The 23213-nt window shown below is 32.9% G+C and overlaps 2 protein-coding genes across 4 annotated transcripts; one reads left to right on the top strand and one right to left on the bottom strand.

The window, feature by feature from the left end:
• Positions 1–7985: 7985 nt before the first annotated feature.
• LOC100819907 (uncharacterized) lies at positions 7986–12603 on the bottom strand. 2 transcript variants are annotated; one of them, XM_006584825.4, is made up of 5 exons: positions 11741–12603; positions 10557–10727; positions 8859–8957; positions 8585–8731; positions 7986–8488 (listed from the first exon to the last, which is right to left on the bottom strand). In XM_006584825.4, the coding sequence occupies exons 1-5, from the start codon at positions 12338–12340 to the stop codon at positions 8354–8356; spliced, it is 1152 nt and encodes a 383-aa protein (XP_006584888.1). In that variant the 5' UTR covers positions 12341–12603; the 3' UTR covers positions 7986–8353. The 2 variants fall into 2 exon arrangements, with proteins under 2 accessions (XP_006584888.1, XP_003530938.1); XM_003530890.4 differs by having other exon boundaries at positions 10575–10727; positions 11741–12597.
• Positions 12604–19674: 7071 nt separating this feature from the next.
• LOC100819009 (protein SUPPRESSOR OF FRI 4) lies at positions 19675–22912 on the top strand. Of its 2 annotated transcripts, XM_003530888.5 has the most exons (7): positions 19675–20022; positions 20203–20303; positions 20568–20694; positions 20835–21247; positions 21431–21585; positions 21675–21728; positions 22459–22912. In XM_003530888.5, the coding sequence occupies exons 1-7, from the start codon at positions 19829–19831 to the stop codon at positions 22528–22530; spliced, it is 1116 nt and encodes a 371-aa protein (XP_003530936.1). In that variant the 5' UTR covers positions 19675–19828; the 3' UTR covers positions 22531–22912. The 2 variants fall into 2 exon arrangements, with proteins under 2 accessions (XP_003530936.1, XP_014634184.1); XM_014778698.3 differs by having other exon boundaries at positions 21675–22912.
• The last annotated feature ends 301 nt before the right edge of the window (positions 22913–23213 follow it).

Raw genomic sequence — 23213 nt, 5'->3', positions numbered from 1 at the left:
TTCATCTCCCTTTACGCCACATTCACAACAACCACAAACATCAAATCGAAATGAACATCTCATCGCTAACGAAGATCCCATTATACGATTTCATAACAACAAAAACATGATTTTAGTGCGGATGAGGATCAACAGTTCTTTGATCACATCAATCACCAAAGCATGACCAAAGTGATGGCGAGGGTGTTGGCAGGCCAACGACACCTCCGTCCCAATATCATCAACCTAGGTGTCTAATAGACTTGAACTTTGACCACCTACCACACTACATTGATCGACACCGTTTTGTTCAGCAACAATATATATAATGTACAACCATCAACTGGTGCACTCGAGGTTGACATGGCCTTCGATGAAAAAGCACAATGTATTCGAGCAGTCAAAAAATATAACATCAGAAATCATTTTGATTGCAGAACAATTTACTCTGATCAGAAAAAGTTAAACTTCGTGTGTAAATTACATGAAAATGGTTGTACATGGAGTGTAGGCGCATGCAATTCAAAGAGGCATAACAAATGGATTATCAAGAGTATCAGAAGTCATCACACCTATCTCGCGCCAATGCTCAGACAAGATCATCGGAGACTCGACAAACACTTCATAGCACAGATCATCCAACCAATTGTCAAAACAAACCCAACCGTCTCCATCAAGACGTTGATTGCAAAGATCAAAACGTTCATCAATTATACCACATCCTACAAGAAGACATGGTTAGCAAATCAAACAGAGTTGGAGATGATTCATGGAAACTGAGAAGAATCGTATGCCAACCTGCCAAAACTTTTGGGAGTTTTGCAATCTTGTGTTCCCAGAACTGTCATCGCTGCTCAATTAGAATCCGTGTATGAGGGAGTAGAAATCGTACCGAGCAAAAGAATGCGCTTAAACGTGTCTTTTGGTCATTTGGTCCATGCATTAATGGTTTTGCATATTGCAAACTCATAGTACAAGTAAATGGTACATGGCTTTACGGGAAGTATACTGAAACACTGTTGATAGTTACTGCACAAGAAGGAGCTAACCATATCTTTCCGATTGCTTACGCCAATGTAGAAGGGGAGACAACTTTAGCTTGGGGTTTTTTCTAAAGAATTTGAGAAGACATATTATTCCGCAAAATAACATTTATCTCATTTCACACCCCTCAATTATAAGTGCCTACAACAACCCAAGTAACTTATAGGTTCAGGACATATCCTATTTCTTTTGCCTGCACCGCATTGCATAAAACTTTCTTTGCGATAACTCAAACGGCAAACATTGGAAGAAACCACTCGTGCTGGCCGTTGAGAATCTATTTTATTTATTCGTTAAACTTTACTTTCAATCAAATTTTATAACTTAATAGATTAATTGAATATTTACATGTTACGCATACACAGAGAAGATGCACCGGCGACATTTTAGGGATATCCGTGCAAATAAGCCAAGTGCAACTGAATGGCTTGATCAATTACCCAAACAAAATTGGGTACAATGCTTCGATGAGGGGAAACGTTGAGGACATATGACTATCAATTTGTCTGAGTCTGTTAATTTCATGTTAAAAAACACAAGACATTTACGGGTGTCATTGTTGATTAAGGAGACGTATTTCAAGACCGCACAACTGTTCGTTATTAGAGGTCAACAAACTCAAGCAATGATTAACTCCGACTCACAGTATTCTGAAGTCCTTTCTGATGCAATGAATAGCAGTCAACAAGAATCTAATACACATTGTAAATGAATTCGACAGACACAATCACACTTTTATTTTAACAGAAGCCCAATCCCCACTTCAAACACCCAGACAACTTGAAAGGTTTAGAGTAATGTTATAATCTCAAAAGTTCAATTGTGATGAATATCAGGATAAACACTTACCATGTTCTCACGTCATGGCTGCCTGTAAATCTGTCAATGTTAATCTCATGAACTATGTGCTGATGTTATTCACTTTACACCACATTTTGCACGTCTAAGATAACTCCTTTAGTTTACTATCACACGAATCAATGTGACAAGAATACGAAGGAAATCAGTGAGGTCCTGATCCAAGGAGAAAAATGACTGCAAAGGGTCGTCCCATTTCAACTCGCCTTCTTACTAAGATGAGATGGATGAAGACGAAAATGAACGGGAAAGTAGAAAAAAATGTGAAATTTGCCGACAACATAATCATATCAGAAATAAGTGTCCTAGCATATCTTCATCATAAGTTTTTCCTTAGCCAAATGTGATTATTTAAGTATTATATTGATAATGCGGTATAATGTTCTTCTATAAATAAATTATTAAACAAAAAGTCTTATCATTTTAAATTAAATTTAATGACATAAACACATAGTACAAGTAGATGGTACATGACTTTACGAAAAGTATACTGACACACTGTTGATAGTTACCGCACAAGAAGGAGCTAACCATATCTTCCGGATTGCCTACGTCATTGTAGAAGGGGAGGCAACTTCAGCTTGGGGTTTTTTCTAAAAAATTTGAGAAGACATGTTATTCTGCTAATTAACATTTCTCTCATTTCAGACAGACATCCCTCAATTATAAGTGCCTAAAACAATCCAAGTAACTTATAGATTCAGGACACATTCGATTTCTGTTGCCTGTGCTACATTTCACAAAACTTTTTTCTTGATAACTCAAACTGTAAACATTTAAAGAAATCATTCATGCTTGCTGGTGAGAATCTATTTTATTTATTCGTTAAAATTTATATTCAATCAAATTTTACAACGTAATGGAGAGAGAATGTACATTTCTATATAAAAAAAAACCTTGCCAAACATATTCTCGGTTTTTTTAATAAATGCACCATCTCTCTCCATTTGTTTTCCATTCTACACTAGTTTGTTCCTTTTTCTTCATACTACACTGCTTTTGACATGCATGTAGGAAGTCGGGTTTGGTCACCTTAACTTCCGCACTTGGTATTTTTTTTTTTTAAAAAAAATATTATAAAATATAAATATTATATTATATAAAAAAGTTTATTGGTTTTAAAATTACTTATTTATTAAATTAATTTTTTTAATTTTGTTTTAATTAATTTTTTAAAAAAGAAAATGATATTATTATATATAATTATTTTTATTTTATTATTTAATTTACTTAACATATTTTTTAGGTGAATTTTTTTAAAATCTGAATTTTGTATAATAATATATTTATTTTAGTAAAAAATTTAAAATTTTTAATATAATTATTTTACCAAATATAATTAGTTTGTTTATGCCTTTAGATTTAATTAAAAATTATAAGACTTTTTGTTTAACAATTTATTTACAGAAGAACATTACACCGCATCATCAATATAATACTTAAATAATTGCATTTGACTAAGGAAAAACTTGAGATGAAGATATGTTAGGACACTTGTTTCTTTTATGATTATGTTGTCTGCAAATTTCACATTTTTTTTACTTTCTCGTTCATTTTCGTCTTCGTCCATCTCAATAAGAATGCGAGTTGAAACGGGATGATCATTCGCAGTCATTTTTCTCCTTGGATCAGACCCCACTGATCTCCTTCATATTCTTGTCACATTGATTCATGTGACAGTAAACTAAAAGAGTTATCTTAGACGTGCAAAATGTGTTGTAAAGTGAATAACATCAGCACATAGTTCATGGGATCAATATTGACAAATTTATAGGCAGTCATGACGTGAGAACATGGTAAGTGTTTAGCTTGATATTCACCACAATCACACTTTTGGGATTGTAACATTACTCTAAAACTTTCAGGTTGTCTCAGTGTTTGAAGTGAGAATTAGGCCTATGTTATAATAAAAGTGTGATTGTGTCTGTCGAATGCATTTATAATGTGTATTAGATTCTTGTTGTTGATCGCTATTCATTGCATCAGAGACGACTTTAGAATACTGTAAGTCGGGGTTGATCATTGCCTGAGTTTGTCGACCTCTAATAGCAAAAAGTTTTGTGGTCTTGAAATACGTCTCCTCAACCAACAATGACACCAACAAATGTCTTGTGTTTTTTGAACATGAAATTAACAGACTCAGACAAATTGATAGTCGTATGTCCCCAACGTTTCCCCTCATCGAAGCATTGTATCCCAATTTTGTTTGGTTAGTTGATCAAGCCATTCAGTTGCACTTGGCTTATTCGAACGGATATCCCTAAGATGTTACCGGTGCATTTTCTCCGTGTATGTGTAACCTGTAAATATTCAATCAATCTATTAAGTTATAAAATTTGATTGAAAGTAAAGTTTAACGAATAAATAAAATAGATTCTCACCAGTCATCATGAGTGGTTTCTTTTAATGTTTGCAGTTTGAGTTATTGCAATGAAAGTTTTGTGCAATGTGGCACAGACAAAAGAAATAGGATGTGTCATGTACTTGGGTTGTTGTAGGCACTTATAATTGAGGGGTGTGAAATGAGAGAAATGTTAATTTGCGGAATAACATGTCTTCTCAAAATCTTTAGAAAAAATCCCAAGCTGAAGTTGTCTCCCCTTCTACAATGGCGTAGGCAATCGGGAATATATGATTAGCTCCTTCTTGTGTAGTAACTATCAACAGTGTGTCATTATACTTCCCTTTAAGCCATGTACCATCTACTTGTACTATGGGTTTGCAATATGCAAAGCCATTAATGCATGGACCAAATGACCAAAAGATACGTTTAAACATTCTTTTGTCTGGTACGATTTCTCCTCCCTCATACACGAATTCTAATTGAGCATCGACCACAGTTCCGGGAATACAAGATTGCAAAACTCCCAAAAGTTTTGGCAGGTTGGCATATAATTCTTCTCAGTTTCCATGAATCATCTCCAACTCTCTTTGCTTTGCTAACCATGTCTTCTTGTAGGATGTGGTATAATTGATGAATGTTTTGATCTCTGCAATCAACGTCTTGATGGAGACGGTTGGGTTTGTTTTGACAATTGGTTGGATGATCTATGCTATGACGTGTTTGTCGAGTTGTCGATGATCTTGTATGAGCATTGACGCGAGACAGGTGTGATGACCTCTAATACTCTTGATAATTCATTTGTCATGCCTCTTTGAATTGCATGCGCCTAAACTCCATGTTCAACCATTTTCATATAATTTACACACGAAGTTTAGCCTTTTCTGGTCAGAGTAAATTATTCTACAATCAAAATGATTTTTCATGTTGTATTCTTTGACTACTCGAATACATTGTGTTTTTTCATCGAAGGCCATGTCAACCTCGAGTGCATCGTTTGGTAGTTGTACATTATATTGCTGCTGAACAAAATGGTGTCGATCAATGTAGTGTGGTAAGTGGTCAAAGTTCAAGTCTATTGGACATCTAGGTTTGTGATATTAGGACGGAGGTGTCGTTGGTCTGCCAACACCCTCACCATCGCTTTAGTCATCACTTTGGTCATGCTTTGGTGATTGATGTGATCAAAGAACTGTTGATCATCATCTTCACTAAAATCATGTTTTCGTTATGAAATCGTATAATGGGATCTTCGTTAGCAATGAGATGTTCATTTCAGTTTGATGTTTATGGTTTTTGTGAAGGTGGCGTAAAGGGGGATGAAGGATGGTTTTGGTGGTCAAAGGAGATTTGTTGGGCATAAAAAAAAGAATCATTTTCGAATGATAGTTGTGTGTATGAAGTATAAATGTCAAAGGTTTCTTGTGTTTCAAGGTTGTTGTATGAAGATACTGGATTATTGAGGTTTACGTTGTTGTACGTTAATTGTTGTGAAGGCAGTAATTGTAGGTTGTGGAGACGATGGTTGTGGTTGAGGAATAAGATCACTGACAAATCCAATAAGATTTGTCATTCCTTCAGGATGTAGCATGAACAAACTAAAGCATTTTTTAATCAAGCAAGTTGCACCTATAGGGTTTCTCCCTTATAAAATTTACGAATCACAACTGGTTAGACGATTGTTTTTTCGACAACCAGGTCATGCTAAGTATTCAGAAAATTTAATTGGATATGAAATAACAAAATTGAAAAATGATGAAAATGTGCTAAAGGTGTTAACACAATCCAACCATTGGAAACGATACTGCACACTAAAAGTTTTGACTATTTTTAACAAACCAGTAATTAAAATAGAAGAAGACATGTATCTTGCACAACATATTTCAGATTATTGTTATTTTTGTCATATTTGCGTTTTAATTGTATTTTTTAATATGTTTCATTATTCTCGATTATCATCTTAGTTGTTACACTTTGAAATTTTATGTCCATTGTACAAGACAGATGTATCAATTATTTTTTCACTATGTTTCTTAATTTGTTTTAATACTACTAACTAATTTTTTTATTTTTTTAATGAATAAACATAAAAAAAATATCAACAATACATAAATTTAACTACAAAATTACATACAACGTAACTAAAAAGTTGTACTCTAATTTTATCCAATTTTTTTATTTTTCTTTATCTACATATTTCTCTTTAAAAAAATTTAAAAACAAAATTTAAAAAATTAATTTAATAAATAAATAATTTTAAAATCAATTAAAAAAATTTACATATATAATATTTATATTTTATAATATTTTTATTTTGTTTTAAAAAAAAAAAGGAGCAAACATGGAAGTCGGGGTGGCCAAACCCGACTTCCTACGTGCATGTCAAAAGTAGTGTGGTATGAGAAAGAAAGAACAAACTAGTGTAGAATGGAAAAAAGAGAAAAGGTGCATTTTTGTAAAAAAAAAAAAAACCACATTCTCTCTCTTGTATATGTATCTACCGAAGAGAAAAGAAATGGCAACAAAGTAGAATACTAGCAACTAGCATTTCATGGTGGTTGAAATAAATTCTTGCTTACATCTGTAAGCTTTTCTTGTGGGACAATAACACCGATAGAAACTGCAAGAAGTTGCACTGCTCTCACAACTTGATAGCATATTGTTAGGAATGTGATATATGATAATGATAATGCTAAGAAGTTTGCGAGCTCAGCTCATATATCACTGGCATTCAAATGAGTAAGAGACCAAGGATGGAGGCTTTAATTGCTCATGCAGGGATATGATCTGACATGGGAGTACTGGTCTATTTTTTTTATAATTTATTTAATGTTGTGAACCATGATGCATGGAGTGGTCTATTTTTTGGTGGTCCACATCGAGACATCCTTGTCACTAAGAATGTGCCAAGATGAGTTTGTGTTTTCATGACTGCCCATGTGGATAATATTTGGTAACAAGGAAACTTGTGGACTTTAAGAAATAAGCGAGTTCCATGATAGTGAATGTAATGTAATATTCAATTCTACAAGCATATCAAAACTTTGTCAGATGAAAAACCAAATAAAAATTTTATAATATTTGTGGCTGTGATTCCAGTTTGCCTTAGTTGGAGAGCTGACATGCATTTTCTATTGTGATATTACGCCCACTGAGGCATTTTTTTTTTCTTCATATTGACAATGTTGACGCCTTTGCTTATTTAGGGAAAGTATGTTTAATATTTCTTATTTCACAAAAAAATGTTTTTAATCATCATAATTATAATTACATTTGATTTTCATCTTTTAAGAAAATTCTTATTGATTTTAGCCAGAAGAAAGATAGAGAAATGGGAAAAAAAAACAATGCAACTGTCTTATGAAGAAAATTTAAATTTATTTTTTTGTCCTTTCAAAAAAATTATATTTTAATTCGTATAAATTATATTTTTTTTCATTAAAAACTTTGGATAATATTTTTTACTTTGTATGTTCAAAATATTATCTAGGGAATCTTAAGGATGAAAAATATAAAAAAAATAAAAACAAATTTGTAAGGATTTAAACAAAAAAAATTACAATAAAAAGATATATTACATTGCAGGGCTGATAAAAATATTTTAGCAAAGAATGGATGTAATCCTTTGTCTTTGCAAGTTCTACACAATGAAATTACTGAATCCGCGACAGACTAAGGGTTTCTATATCATTTGTGAATCAATTCATTTTAATCTGCAGAGTAGTTTTCCCATAAACAAGTTACATAATATAGATATAGCAAGTAGCAACAGCCAACAAAAACTTATCACCATAGGATCCAAAATGGGTATAGTTGAGGACAAGCATTCCAAATAAGAACACCCTACTATGTCACAGACACAACTTCATTAAAAACCCAAAAGAAAATAAAAAATAACTGCTCTTAGGCAAGACAAATCTTGCGTATAATATGCAAAGGTCTCAGCCCGAATAAAAAACCTTTACTCAATAACATATAATTGCCGACTTCTCGCAGAGGATGCAGGAATTTTGAAACATGAAATGATGATTGACAGCAGAGAATGAAAATTCTTGCTTGTATTGGATATGGAAAACTATACACAAATTTATGGATGAGAATGGAAGCTAAACAGTAGTAGGGTTGTGTCACTCAGTGTCGAGCCGCAACTTGTTGCTTACATACTGGGCAGAAATTTTTTTGTGCAGCCCATTGTTTTATACACTGAAAGTGATAGATGTGTTCACAATTTAGCCTCCCCAACTCATTTCCTGCTTCATACTCCTCCTGAACACAAAACCAACATAAATTATATTCAATCCTTTAAACACACCTTAAAAACAGAAAACAACGTAACAATTTACTTCAATTTTGCAAACTTACCTGACAAATGCTGCACTCTTTATCTACTTGGTGCTTTGATGTATCATCCCAAAATTGAAGCCTAGTCTTCCTTATGTTCCGTCCCATCTCATCTTCCTTAAGCCCAGTGTTCACATGACCAATTCTCTCACCAAGCTCTAGCAATTGCTATCAAACACAAACCAGAAGTTTTGACACACATAAAACAATGTGCACGGACAATACATAAATAGCATGGGGATATAATTATGGTACAAAAAAATAGACAGCTTTACTTGAGGAAAAAAAAAATCACCTCATAGGACATGTTATCAACATCAAGTCTCCAGTCTTTGAAATGATCATGTGAATTTAGTTGTCCACCCATTAGTAGACTCCCTTGAAGCATCATTATCTTCATAGTGCCAGGAAAAATCAAGATACGCAATATTAGCTCGACTGCCAAAAAAATCTTAGCAAAGACATGATTGGATATAACATAATACTCCTATGTTACATGCATTCGTTATAAAATTATAACTTCCACTAACAAGCCTCTGTTACATCTAATAATCCAAACATACAAGATAATAGAGAGTAAAACAAGTATGTAAAAATGCAAATATAACCATTTATCTTTTAATTTTGGGTAAAATACATTGTCTTAACTTGTCCCAAACACAATACAGTCAAAAAGCACATGGCATTGAACAAATAACTTAGACATGGCAGCATTAACATGTATCAAACTTTGTCCTTCATAACATTTATTAAAATTTAAAAGTTGAATTGTGTTTGGCTGATGAGTAGTGGCTACCTAGTGGGATAAGGCGTTGTTGTTGTTGTTTGTTGTTGTTGTGTTTGGCTGATGAGTAGTGGCTACTCTGTAAGCTAACATAGGTTACTTATGCATCAAATCAAAGTATCTCTAATCAACATATAACAAAACAACCTACAGATAAGTAAGTTACCGAAACATAAGCACATTGACATGATAACCCCCCTCCAAAACTAAAATTAAAAATGGCAATTACAACATACATAAAACTAGTCACTCTCTTTAGAGTCACCGGAAGCATGATCACTAGTACAATCCCTTCATATCTATGACTAAAGTAACTTTAGTGACATTTAAATCATGTTATGAACCACCAAAACAAAACTAACTTCAATGCAATTTCTGTCAGTTAGGACTAACAGTTCAATTTTGGAAATTCCTGTGCCAGGTGTCTATTCTACACAAATTGGGTAAACCATATACACACCCACACATGATCATCTCAATCCATGTTGACGATTAAAACTGTCCCCTAAACAAAGAAACACGACACTCAATCACAAAATACACTGTTTAATCTCCTGTAAATCTCAAGGAAATAAGGGATATAGAAAGAAGAGGGAAAAGACTCAAACACTCTAAGAAACTCACTTTCATTTGGATTTCTTGGCTTGTTGTGCAAATGCACTAGTAAATAAGTATTTACACTATACAAGACACCTCTTCATACAAGAGATATGCATGACTCTTGGAAAATGTAAGTGCTTGAATCTAAAAGACACATCCATAGGAACAATACTATGAATCTCAAAATACATAAACTAAATAATGAATTATGTTTAATAAAATGCTCCACTAAGCTCCACTAACATAATTGTTCCACTAAATTCCCTAAATTACATACAAAAAAGCTTTCATTCTTAGCAACAAAAACAGCAACTTTATTTTATTTACACTTGAAAACATGACTCGCTACATTCATTTCAAGTTCAAGGTGAAACAAAATTCAATTTTATAACTTGGTAGCCACAGCAAGCACATGCAAGTCCTATACGCCAAGCAAATAACATGAATTAAAAAAAAAATCCAAATTTAAACACGTTGTCATTTGAAAAGAAAGAAAGAATAAATCACGATCATTTGATAAGAACAAACCAAACTTTTGCTATGAAACACAGTCAATCGTACTAAACATGCACTCAACATTAGTGACGACAAAGATAGAGAAAAGGGTACATGTATATTAGAGGCAACCTCAGCAAAACCATCAGAGGAAGGATCTCTAACATGACGATAGTATGTTGCAGTTCCATAAGAGTCAGAGGCAGAGCGTGGTGTGAAAATGTCAGGATCAGTACTGTCCAGAAAAGTGAAGGTTTCAGTGCGCCTTCCCACATACGATGATCGCTGCCAATATTTATTTAATGATGAGGCAGTGTTCGTTAGTTCGAAATCATGTTAAGGCATTGTGAAACAAAAATTATGACGAAACTGAAACTCAAACGAAAATCCCAACTAATCATTCACGTGTCTATCTAAACCCATAAAAAACGGATCCATGTCTCCCACTAACGTAACCACTTCAATTCCAAAGAAGGCTCCACAATAATCAACAACACTTCTTTGCATCTGAATCTATAGGTAAAAGAATGCGTGCACGCGTTCTGTGAGGGTGCTTCTAACTATTAATAACCAAAATAATATTCGTAAAATCACAAGTCATTAATCTTTTTTAAAACGATCATCATTGTCTCTTGTTATATCACCACATGGATAATGAAATCAAAGAAGCATTAATGGATTAATAGGGTGAAAGGATAGTTCGACATATTTTCCTCAAATTAAAATATTTAATCACTTAATTTGTACTATAAATAATTGTTTTGATATTGAGGGAATAATAAGTATAGATAAGATGATCAGAGATCACATGCAGTGGAAAAAGAAAACAAAAAAACATCCCTACATGAAAGCGATCAAAGACTTCAGGCCCATACATAAAATATACTCTTTTTTTTAACTTTGTCTTGTGTATATATATTATTCTGGGAATTTAAGCATAAGAAAGTGGCATGGGCCTTCGACGTGCCGATAAAAAATCAAAGGAAAGAAACTCTTCAATATACATCAATGCAAAATCCAATGATATTTTTCTATCTTGCTAATATTTGATTGATTAACAGAACCAAAGAAATTACCAATCAAGAAAGGAATTCTTAATGCTTGCAAAAGATCAATTTGGCGGGGTTAAAAATGGAAAATTCATTAATGCAGGTTTTCGATAGAAAGCAAACCTTGTTCTTGGTAGAAGAACACACAAAGAAGAGGTAGAAAAAAAAGAAGAAAAAACTAAACTTTTCAACAGATTTAGGCACCAAATCATTGGGAATAAAAATCAAACATTGCAGAAATGAGAATACCTCCCTGTGAGTGATCTTATCCACATCAATTTTCCCTCTTGCAGAAGAGACATTCTTCCTGGCCACAACACAATCAACAGAGGCAGCAGCAGCAGCATCTGTTGAGAACCCAATTCCAGGGCCACACCAAACATCTTGAAAATCCACGCACTCTGGATTGGACCCTTCTAGAACCCCACCATGGAAAGTCTTGTTCTTGCTGCTGCTGCTGCTTCTCTTGTGCTTCTTTTTTCTTGTTTTCTTTCCTTGCCAATCGGCGGAGGAGCGAATCACCGCCGGCACCGACACCTGCTGCGACGCTCCGGCGGTGCACCCCAACCCTCTGAAGGTTGATGCAGAAAAGTTGCTTTTTTTCTTGCTATGGGCAGTGGCATTGAAGGTGGTGGGAGTGTCATTGTTGGAGGAGGTGTTGTTGGAGAAAGTGGAGAGGAGCAAGGAGGAAATGGTAGACTTGCACCTAGTGGATTGGATAATGGAAGGGATTTGAGGGTTTGGATCGGTTTCTGAAATGGGGTGCTGATGGTGGTTGAATTGGTTTCTGGGTCTTCTCCATTTGATGTGTTCTGCCACAGTTGGTGTTGTTGTGTTTGTGACAGGCATTGCTCAGAGAGAGAGAGAAGAGAATGGGACTTGGACTTGGACTTGGGGGCATTATTATCTAAGGAATGCGTTTTGAATGATTATTTATTAGTTTGAAATAATGAATTTTAATTTGTGGGGTGCCCTTTTTTATTCTGGGGTTGTTAGGTGGGCTCTGCCTTGTTTTGCTGCAATTGTGGGCATATGCTATACTATTCAATCACTAGCCTCAGCTCCTCAGGCCACAGACTGGAATCTGTGACTTGCTTTTGTTTCATTTTGTGCTTTTCAAGCAAAACTGATGCTACTTATCAAAAGAAAAGTTGAAAATCCTTTCCTCTCTCTCTCTTTGGAGTCTAGTGGGGGTGCTTTGGCTTTGGGCCTTGGGACCTCAATGGGAAATTGGCATCACATTAGTAGTATAATTTAATTTAATCAAATATGGAATATCTTTCATACTACAGAAAGTTAGACTAGTTTACAGTACTGACACAAAAGTTACTTTTATTTTATTATATAAAATTTGAAATAAACTGTGAATTTCAAAAATTATTTAAGCCTAATGTAGCCATTAAAGGGTGGATAGCATTGGAAAGGTTCCCACTCCCCCACACAAAAATTGCCAAGTCCAAAAGCATATAGATGTATTGGGATTATAGCATGTACTAGTATTATAGTATTATTTTACTTACTGGCCCTACATAGAAATGTGGTTATGGTGTTTTATCATAAAGAGAAGAAAAAAAATGTAGTTATGGTGATGATCATGTGAGGAGCCATGAATTTTGACTCAAGGAATGTCTTCCTTGTAAAGCATCCTTGTTGTAAGTCCATGCAGATCAGTATTGTATTCTTCTTCTCTGTGTGGTTTCAATTCTCAAGGTCAAATACATGGCCAGAAACATTGTTTATTCGTAGGAAGAAAACTCTAGTGAAAAATAGTATTAATAATAATTCGAGCTAAGTATATTTCTTATATTCTATTGATTCTGGTATCTTTGAATAATAAGTCGATGCAGAATTGCAAAATGAAAGCAAATGACTATGATATGTTTGAAGAAAACAAAAACTTGGTAACTTATGATAGATCTCCATTCTTGGTGCAAACAACATAATATTACAGCTACTTTCCTCTCTTCGTCTTTTTTTCCTTCCATGAGTGTATTAGACTAAATCTGTGTCTTAAAAAAAACGACCCTTGACCCATATGATGGTGTGTTCTCCTTTGAACGAAATGAATTTGTCACCAAAACTTTAGTAGTTTATACCCATATATCTCTGAAAAGTTTTCAAAAGGCGTACAAATGACCTTGAAATATGCAAAATAGATGGAAAAATGGGATTGGAAAGGGGTAATGAACAAAAGCTAGGTGACAAATTAAAATGGTTTTTACAATTTTTTTTCACTCTAAACCAGGTTTTGGACCACATCTCGGGTTATGGGAAACAAAAGAATAGTTTGGCCAAGGTAAAAGAATGAACTAAATTGCCCTCCATAAGTAAATTTTGTTATTAATGCTTAGGCTCGGATTGCTTTTTCGATGTGATTGATTGGCTAATGGAAGCAATAAAGCATCTTTTTAGATAGCCATTAATTGCCTGCACTGCACATTAAGAATTTGTACGCCAACTACATTCAACCTTGCTCTTACAGATTACAGTAACTTTCTCAGTAATATAAGATTCAAATTCAACTCTACGTCAAGCGAATCATTTCAGATACAATTTCCATTTTGGACGTATCCGTAAGCCATGCCGCGCAATAATTAAGGGCTAAGAAAAGGATTAGGATTTAGCCAATACTGTTAAGCTTAGTTGGAGGTTTCTAATCAGTATTTAATTAACAAAGAATTTGTGTTATCTCTTCATCATATATAGGAGTCACATGATGCTTCCTGTTAATGCTGAACTGTACTCACTAATCACTTAAATAAATTATAAAAGATGCGTGATAAATTTCGTTGACCTTAAAACCTGACTGTTTTGTCATCTCAGAGAAAATGCATCATTTGGAGAGTGCCAAACTAAATACTGTATCTTATATAGGCTCCTAACATGTCACAAATTTCTTGAAATTTTAATTTTGTTTTTGCAGTAGTTTTGCTCAACTAGCTTGAGATAAATGGTTAAAATAATGGATTAATTTGACTCAATGCCTCAAATTATTTAATCTCACTGTTCATAGAAGGGATAATTTCTTTCTTTGGTTGGTAGATGGAACTTAGTTGTCACTAATTTTGGCCAAAATCAATTAGGGAAATGCAACATAATGCCATCCTCTCTAGCCTTGCGAAAATTATGATGGTTGAACACATCAAATCTATCTGATGATTATTCATAAGCTCCAATAAGATTATGGTGGCCATTTATTGTGCCGAAAGTAAGACAATGATCTTCATATCTTTTATGATGCGAACTATTAAAGACAGAACAATATCATTAGGTTACAAAAAAATTGATGGTAGCTGCAAAAGCAGAAGACTTGTATATAGTCTCAAATTAAATGCACATATCGATGCACCTTTTTTCTTTCTGAGTATCAACATGGCAACACTACGGCTGCACTATGTACGTTAGTCCACATAAGTATAAGAAAACGCCAAATTAAACTACTAATGGTTATTGACCAGAACAATTATTTGTTTAAAGGAATAATGGGACCAAGACGTTTGAATGTGTAAAAAAGAATCACATTTTAGAGTTCAGTATTTTTTACTTTCTGAAAATATTAAAAAAAATGTTTTAGTTTCTGTAAAAAAAAAAAATCAGTTATTGTATTCTAACACAAAAGCATATACTTTTAAGTTATATTAATAAAATAAAATCACATCCTTTTTAATAAATATGGAGAACAGAAATAAACAAATAATTTATGGAGACTAAAATTGAAATTCGTGATATTTTTAGAGACCATAACATATTTAAGTTTGTATTTTATATTTAGTTGTTGAGTATTTGCATTACATAATTTACTTAATTTGACATTTGAAAATTATTATTCTTTCTTCTCTTTTTTTTTTCCTAATAATTTGACAGTAACAAGGAACAATTCGTTGGTTTGGTTTATGAGTGTGATTACCGCCAAAATGTCATTATTTAGATGTTAATTCTCTGAAACAGTGAAAATAAAGGTAAGGTTGAAAAAGACCAAAAGTTTTGCTACTAGATTGGGATTGGTGTATCCAACAAAAAAAAAAATTGGGACGGGTGTAATCAACAAAGGAAGAAAGGAAAATTCACTAATGCATTTTTTTTCTTTTTTTTGGCGTGGAAATGCATTTCTTTTTGGCAGCAGTTCAGTGTATTTTTTTCATACTTCAAGTTCCGTGTATTCTTTGAGTATATACTCTCTGAATAATGATATATAAATATTAACATAACTAGGCAAATACCGGTGAGTTGCGCGGATTTTTAAATAATTAAAAAATATATTTAAATAAATTATTTATTTGATAAATTAAATTTAAAAATATAATTATTAATAATATTTTATATCATTTTTTGTTAAATAAGATAAAAAATTACATATAAATTAAGATATTTTTTATTTATCAATATATTTATAAGGAAATATTTCAAAATTAAAGGTTAATTACTCAATTAAATTTGATTAACGTGAAAATAAAAGTAAGCATTGGATGTAAATTTTATAAGAATAATATAAAAATAAAGTGAAATTGACGTAACAAAACATTTAATCATAGTGGTAAAACACATAAAAATGATGCGAATAAAATATTAAAAATTATTCATTTAAATACACTTTTTGTACTTATTTCTTTTTGCTGGTGACTTGTTGTTAAATTTTGTTTTCTTTGGTGTGTTCCCTTTTAAACTTTGATGTCAGAACAATTTGTTTATTCGTCTTTTTCCTGAATGGACTGTCGAACTGTCTGAGATTAAATAAACTTCATTTTACGATGAAGATGCATCTTTTTACTTCTTGGATGCTTGTAGCTTTGAGCTTTTAATTATGATAGAATGTTTTTTCACATTTTCTTCAATGGACTTCTTTCTTCTTTTGATGATGAAGATGCATCTTTTAACTTATTGGATAATTGTAGTTTTGAACTTTGACTTGTAACAATTTGTTTATTCATTTTTTTTTTTCTTAATGGATTTTGTGAGATTTTATAAATTTTTTCATTAGATGATGAAGATGCACCTTTTGACTTATTGGATGCTTGTAACTTTGGGCGTTGACTTATAATTAATTTTTCATCACACTCGTTTGATGATATTTGTTGTGATGAAATGAACTCCTTATTTTAATAGAAATATTAATTAGTGGACAAAACTATTAATATTTTGTACAAGAAGTAAAAATGTAAATATGTTATAAATATGGTTACCTGTTTAATTTCTTTGAGGAGATGATCATGCTAAATGGTATTTTTTGGGATAAAAGTCCTTGTGATGGTATATGTTTGAAATTCTTCCTTTAAGTTGTGAGCTTGATTTCAAAATTAAAAGTATGTGTTTGCAAAGGGTATACAATATCGGGGGTATGTCAGTCTTATTTGCATCTTTGGTGTGAATGTTGGTACACAAGTATCATTAGAGACTTTTCATTTGTATCTTGAACCTAAAAAAGATTTTCAAAACTGTAATATTTATTTAATCATGTTATTAAAAATAATTCATTATATACAAATATTAAACCTTGTTGTTGGGTACTTGGATGATTGTTTGCATTCTCTACAAGTGTCTGTTGATCTCATTGATCGTTGCATGAATTGTGAACACATTATCCTATTCTTTTATATATGTTAAAATTAAAAAAAATCAAGTATCATTGAATATTATAAATATGAAGGTCATGGTAGGTTAACATACCTATGATTCTGATACCTGGACATTATATATTGCAAAAATATTTTATTGTCAAGATCAATGTTGACAGCATTTGAAGAAGATAGTTTTTTTATTTGATGTTGTTTCATTTTTTTCCTGCAAAGCAATTATCTAGAACAAAATTTATATTTTTTTAACTACATCAATCAAAGAATTAGAATAATAAACTAACGATTTTGTTTGTTGAATGTTACAAAATGTGTATAATAAAATAAAATAAAAGAAAAAAGTTCATTTTATCCTATCTTAAACTTTGCAAAATCAGAATTGTCTAGGTTGATATAGATTTTTGTACTTGAAGTTGAGTTGATTGAATACCCATCTAAAAAATAATTATTAAAATACAATTGTTGGTAAATTAAAACTATAATAGTAAATAAAATATAAAAAAATTATTATAAGAAAAAAGTATGATATAGACTTAATTAAATTAAAATTATTTATTTATTAAATAAGTTGAATTGAAAATAATACTTAAGATAGTAAAGAAACATCTCAAATAAATAAATAAATATCAAATAAAACAAACATGCTAATTTAAAAATAAAGAGATAAAAAATTATGGATCAATTTTTATTTAAATGTTATTTAAAGATCATATATATATATATATATATATATATATATATATATATATATATATATATAAAACTTAATATAAAAATTAAATTTAGAAAAATAATTTTAATTTCCATTGTGAAATCACATATGATAATCGTAAACATTAAGTATAATTTAACTATCTATTTATCTTAATTATTCATATTTTTTTGGTTAAACCATCTCTATATATATTAAGAAATAAAAGAGTAGTACATGGGAGTCCATAGATATATCATTTTGTAAGAAAAAAAATAGCTATATAATTTCTCTCTCAAATATATGCAAGAAATTGATAATTTAATGAAAGAATTTAAGCATTCTTTTATGAGGGATTAGGATTTAAGTAAATTATAGGTTAATCATAGTACAAAAACATTAAACTTAATGAATAACAATTTTACTATGTGAGAGGATAGTTTAGTAAAGTTAAATCCGAATGTTTTTTTTTTATCATACTTTCTATCTCAAAAAAAATTGCATAGTATTCATGAAAATCTGTAGAGCTCACTGCTTTGGCAGCGATGAATGGAGTGGATGCGCAAGGACAAATAAAAGACCGTGTGTTTGATAAAATAGACTGACAAGAGGTGCGAGGAGTCAAATCATGGATGCAATGGAATATAGTTTTCGTTGTGTATTTAGTTTATGATAACCAACGAAAACTAGACTCATTATATATCTGGTTTTAAGTATACAACTGAATCTAATTTGTGATATGGATATGGTCTTCTATACATTAAACACAAATAAAAAAATAAATTAACTAAATAATAGACACTAGTTTTCGATAGGTAGTTAATTGACACAAAAGGGTGTCAGCCTATAATGCACAAGGAAAATTAGTTTCCATAATATATTTAATCCATATACACAATGGGAAACTAGTGTTTCTCACAGGTATTTTTACCTGTAAAAAAGAAAAGGCAATGCAAAGAGGAAAAATACGGTGTAAATAGTAAGCACCAAGTTTGTTGGGCTCTAGCATGTTCTTCAAAAAAAGAAAGAAAAGACGAAGGGCATTGCTAAGTGCAGCCTCAATATTGCTGGTACACCCAGCAATTGCGTGATTTTCCCATTTTGCCCTTCCATGTAAGGGATAAATCCATATGAGACTATCCATAAGTGTTTTTTTTTTTTTAGTTTTTTTTCAAAAATATGTTTTACAAATTATTTAAAATTAATGGTCCAAGCAGAAGTTAAACCTTTGACTTTCACATTATTAACACAACGCTCTAATCAACTGAACTAATAGATCAATTATATTATAAAATAAATAATGTTATTATATATAGCACTAAAATTTCTAATGTATATTTAATGCGCATGTAAATTTAAATAATAATTTTTGTGATAATTAATTTATTAATAAATTAGTTTATTAATTTGTATGTTTTTTTAATTTATTAAAATTAATTTGCCATTAATTTTAAATTAATTCATAAAATATTTTTTTAAAATAATTAAAAAAAACACTTATGGATAGCCTCATACGGATTAGCTTATAGATTGGGTTCTTACAGATTAGTTGATTCGTATGAGGCTCACGGATTAGACTCAAACAAGGAATTCATCACCAAGTATAACCCTATTTTCCTATTTTCTCCTTATTTAGCATTTGAGTTATACAAATTATATAATCCGTATGATTTATATGAATTACGTAATCTGAATGAGGGAATTTTTTGAAGTTTATTTTAATGCTGGGTGCACAAGCAATTGGCTGGTGCACCTAGCAACACCCAAAGAAGAAGCATAACCTATACGAAGTAGCCTTCATAGTAACTTGGAAGACTGAAAGAGTGTGAGGCGGCATTAGTTATGGACCACATTGTCCTTGGGCCTGATGCTGCTCCTCGCCATTGATTTGTACTATTGTTACGTACGTAAGCCTTCGATATAATTTGACAACGAACAAACAATAAATTTCAATTTCAATTTCCGCTTCTGACTCCGTGCCCTAGCTTCTTCTTCCTCCTCCTCCTCTGCCATTGCAGCAAGGCACACACCTCAGGCTCCAACCCATTTCACGAGGGATCGGATTCGCTCGCCATCATGGGGAAGAAGAAGAAGAGAGTTTCCTCGAAGGTGTGGTGTTATTACTGCGATCGCGAATTCGACGACGAGAAGATCTTGGTGCAGCATCAGAAAGCCAAGCACTTTAAGTGCCATGTCTGCCACAAGAAGCTCTCTACCGCTGGCGGCATGGCCATCCACGTCCTCCAGGTCCACAAGGAATCCGTCACCAAGTATAACCCTATTTCCCTCTTTTCTCCTTATTTAGGGTTTGAGTTTTCTGTTTTACATTTTTGTTTTCTTGTTAATAGGGTTAATCATCGGAATATTGAAATATATGGAATGCAAGGGTTAATCATCCACGTCCTTTTCACAACAAATTGTTGAGATTTTCCCTTTTTATTCTTTCTCAGGGTACCCAACGCAAAACCTGGCAGAGAGAGTACGGATATTGAAATATATGGAATGCAAGGGATTCCACCAGATATCTTGGCTGCTCATTACGGTGAAGAAGGTAATCTTGTCTTATATCTTCTGTCTTGATCATTAAATGTTTTTGCTAAAAGGATGCTTTGATCAGTTTGCTGTATAATCACACCAGATATGTATGGTGATTGCTGTAAGTTATCCTTGTTTCTTGGTAGTGTTTGATGAAGTGTCTTTTTGTGGGATGACTCCAGATTCATCTTTCTACGAATATTGTTAGCGATGGTAAAAAAGGAACATGAAATGCTTTAATCTCCCCTTTTCACAATTGTGTATTTTGTTTTTAATCCAGAGGATGATGTTCCGTCAAAGGCAGCCAAGGTGGATATTCCACCAACTCAGCTTGTAGGTGGAATGATTCCACCTCCTTTGGGTACAGGATATCCTCCGCGACCAACCTTGCCCACAATGCCACCAATGTATGTTATTATTTCTATGTTTCTATTTGTATACATCTTCTATTTGGCATAAGTAGGAAGTTGTAATTCTTACGTATTATACTTATTTAAAATTATGTGAATGGCACAAATATGCTCACGTGCTTACCTCTCTGCTTTAGGTATAATCCTGCTGTACCTGTGCCTCCAAATGCTTGGATGGTTCCACCTCGACCTCAGCCATGGTTTTCACAGCCTCCAGCTGTTTCAGTTCCTCCTGCTGCCCCATACACACAGCAGCCATTATTTCCTGTGCAGAACGTGAGGCCTCCACTGCCAGCTACTGCTCCTGCGCTCCAAACTCAGATTACTCCTCCTGGATTGCCTACATCTGCACCTGTCCCAGTTTCACAACCTTTATTTCCTGTTGTTGGAAATAACCATACAACTACTCAAAGTTCAACATTTTCTGCTCCACCTCTGCCCTCAAGTGTTCCATCAGTTACTTCAGTGATGTCTGCAAATGTTCCTGTTGATACACATTTGAGCAGCAATTCTTCTGTAACAAGTAGTTATCAGGCTATAGGGATTCCAGGTAACCTTACATTTTCCCTCCTTTGAACAATTGAGTTTGTGACTGATTTCGTCTTTTAAAACAGCAGGAGAGTTTTTGATAAAATTGATAAACTTAGCACTGAAATTTAGTTCTTCTCTCGTTAGATCAATGTTTAATCCTATGTGATTTTCATTTCCTTCTCACTCTTGGTTACTTGTATAGGTGGAGCAGCTAGTAACTCACATTCTTATGCTTCTGGTCCAAATACTGGTGGTCCTTCAATTGGGCCTCCCCCAGTAATTGCAAACAAAGCTCCTGCTACTCAGCCTGCCACCAACGAAGTCTACTTAGTTTGGGATGATGAGGCAATGTCCATGGTGTGTTGTGTTCTTGAGAAAATATGTAGTGTTTCATTTGACTGCTGTTGTTTCTTGGTTGGTAATGTTATGATGCTTGGTTACTGTAGGAGGAAAGAAGAATGTCTTTGCCAAAATATCAGGTGCATGATGAAAGTAGCCAGGTAAGTCATACTACCTCTTTAATAGATGGAGTTGCTTTCACATCTAACCAGATGAGTATAGGCTTTATGCTTCCTGTTTTCAGATTCAGTTGTTTACACATTGTTTCCTATTTAAAGAGGTACATTCTGTATAAATTTTTAATTCTTTTTTAAAAATAAAATAAACGGAAAAGAAAATATGATCATTTTAATCCTCACTCTGGCTTCCAACCTAAATGGGTAGTGCATGCTATTTAATTTTGAATGGCCTCTATGGCTGCAAGCTATGGCTCCAATTTTTGTGGGCATCTAAAGATTCAAGTAGGTACTGTATTAATTTCTTTTGGTAGTTAATTATAATTACCATACCACAACATAATTTGTGAAGCTTGCTGCAAACTACCATCTTCGTGATCTTTCATCCCAGCATTTGTACACCGTAAAAGAGTATGTATATATGAATTTTATTGGGTTTGGTTTTGCCAATGTTATTCTTTATCTCCCCCCGTTTGATTCCTAAGTTTGGGGTTTTGGGTGGAAAATGGTCTTACACATCAGATATTTGCCCATTCGTAGCATCATTACAATTTATTTTATGGAACAAGTGAATTCAGACTTGGCCCAGGTCAGCTTCTTTCGCAGAGTTTGGATCTCTTGCATAGGACCATGCTCCAATTAAAATATTTGGTTTATTATTGTACTTTGTGATCTACAATTACATGCTGATCATTATTATCATTTTATCTTTCAGATGAGCTCCATTGATGCAGCCATAGATAAGAGGATTCTTGAGAGTAGGCTGGCTGGTCGTATGGCATTTTAGATCAATCTCATCCATACACTCTTGTCAAATTTCTTCAGTGATAAGGGCTCAAAATGGTATTTTAATAAAGCTTGACAGCGCGTGTTCAAGATTCCTTTATTTAAGGTCCGGCAAGTAATTGTTATTGGTGCAATTCTTTGCCAAAATGGGCAATGGGCCCTACGGTTATGGTGGAATCGAAGGAAAAATATTGAAATGGTTCTGATTTCTTACTTCTTAGGAAGTTGCAAAACTTTGTTTATTTCTCATTTCATACCTTTTCTCCCGTTGATGTTTGTAGTCAACCTTTAGGACGTGGTACTCAAAAGAGTATTATATATTTGCTGTAATCAGATTATTACATGTTTTGGGTGGAAAATTGACGGCAATTTTTGGTTGGTTATATGCTTCGTAATTAGTGTCTCTAATTGTGTAAAAGACAGCAAAAGGTGTACTTTGGTGGAGAGACAAAAATACATATTGGACATTAATTTGTTGCTAATATTCGAGGAGAGTATGTGTTGCAACGGTTAGAGAGATCTGAGAAAACATTGAGGATGTGATACTGCACTGTCTTGAAGTAGAAAGACAGTTCCATTGGAGAATGCAAGCAAGATGATTGTGTAGAATTCTTTTTTTTTTAATAAAATATCTTAATGTAAACTTATAGTTGAGAATTATTTGAAACCATTGAAATGTTTAAT

Source organism: Glycine max, chromosome 8, assembly GCF_000004515.6.
Source record: "Glycine max cultivar Williams 82 chromosome 8, Glycine_max_v4.0, whole genome shotgun sequence".
NCBI classification, from domain to species: domain Eukaryota; kingdom Viridiplantae; phylum Streptophyta; class Magnoliopsida; order Fabales; family Fabaceae; genus Glycine; species Glycine max.
The sequence above is the reverse complement of the archived record's forward strand: the minus strand, read 5'-3'. Positions and strand labels throughout refer to the sequence as shown.

Bases quoted from the DNA above. Each gene is read 5' to 3' on its own strand.
- LOC100819907 (XM_006584825.4), bottom strand. From the start codon at position 12,340: ATGCCTGTCACAAACACAACAACACCAACTGTGGCAGAACACATCAAA. The intron at 8,958-10,556 runs GTACCCTTTTCT...GGCACTATGAAG, and splicing joins AGGTTGCCTCTAATATACAT to ATAATGATGCTTCAAGGGAG. The intron at 8,732-8,858 runs GTGATTTTTTTT...TGTGTTTGATAG, and splicing joins TTGATAACATGTCCTATGAG to CAATTGCTAGAGCTTGGTGA.
- LOC100819009 (XM_014778698.3), top strand. From the start codon at position 19,829: ATGGGGAAGAAGAAGAAGAGAGTTTCCTCGAAGGTGTGGTGTTATTAC. The intron at 20,304-20,567 runs GTAATCTTGTCT...TTTTTAATCCAG, and splicing joins TGCTCATTACGGTGAAGAAG to AGGATGATGTTCCGTCAAAG. The intron at 21,586-21,674 runs GTGTGTTGTGTT...TGGTTACTGTAG, and splicing joins ATGATGAGGCAATGTCCATG to GAGGAAAGAAGAATGTCTTT.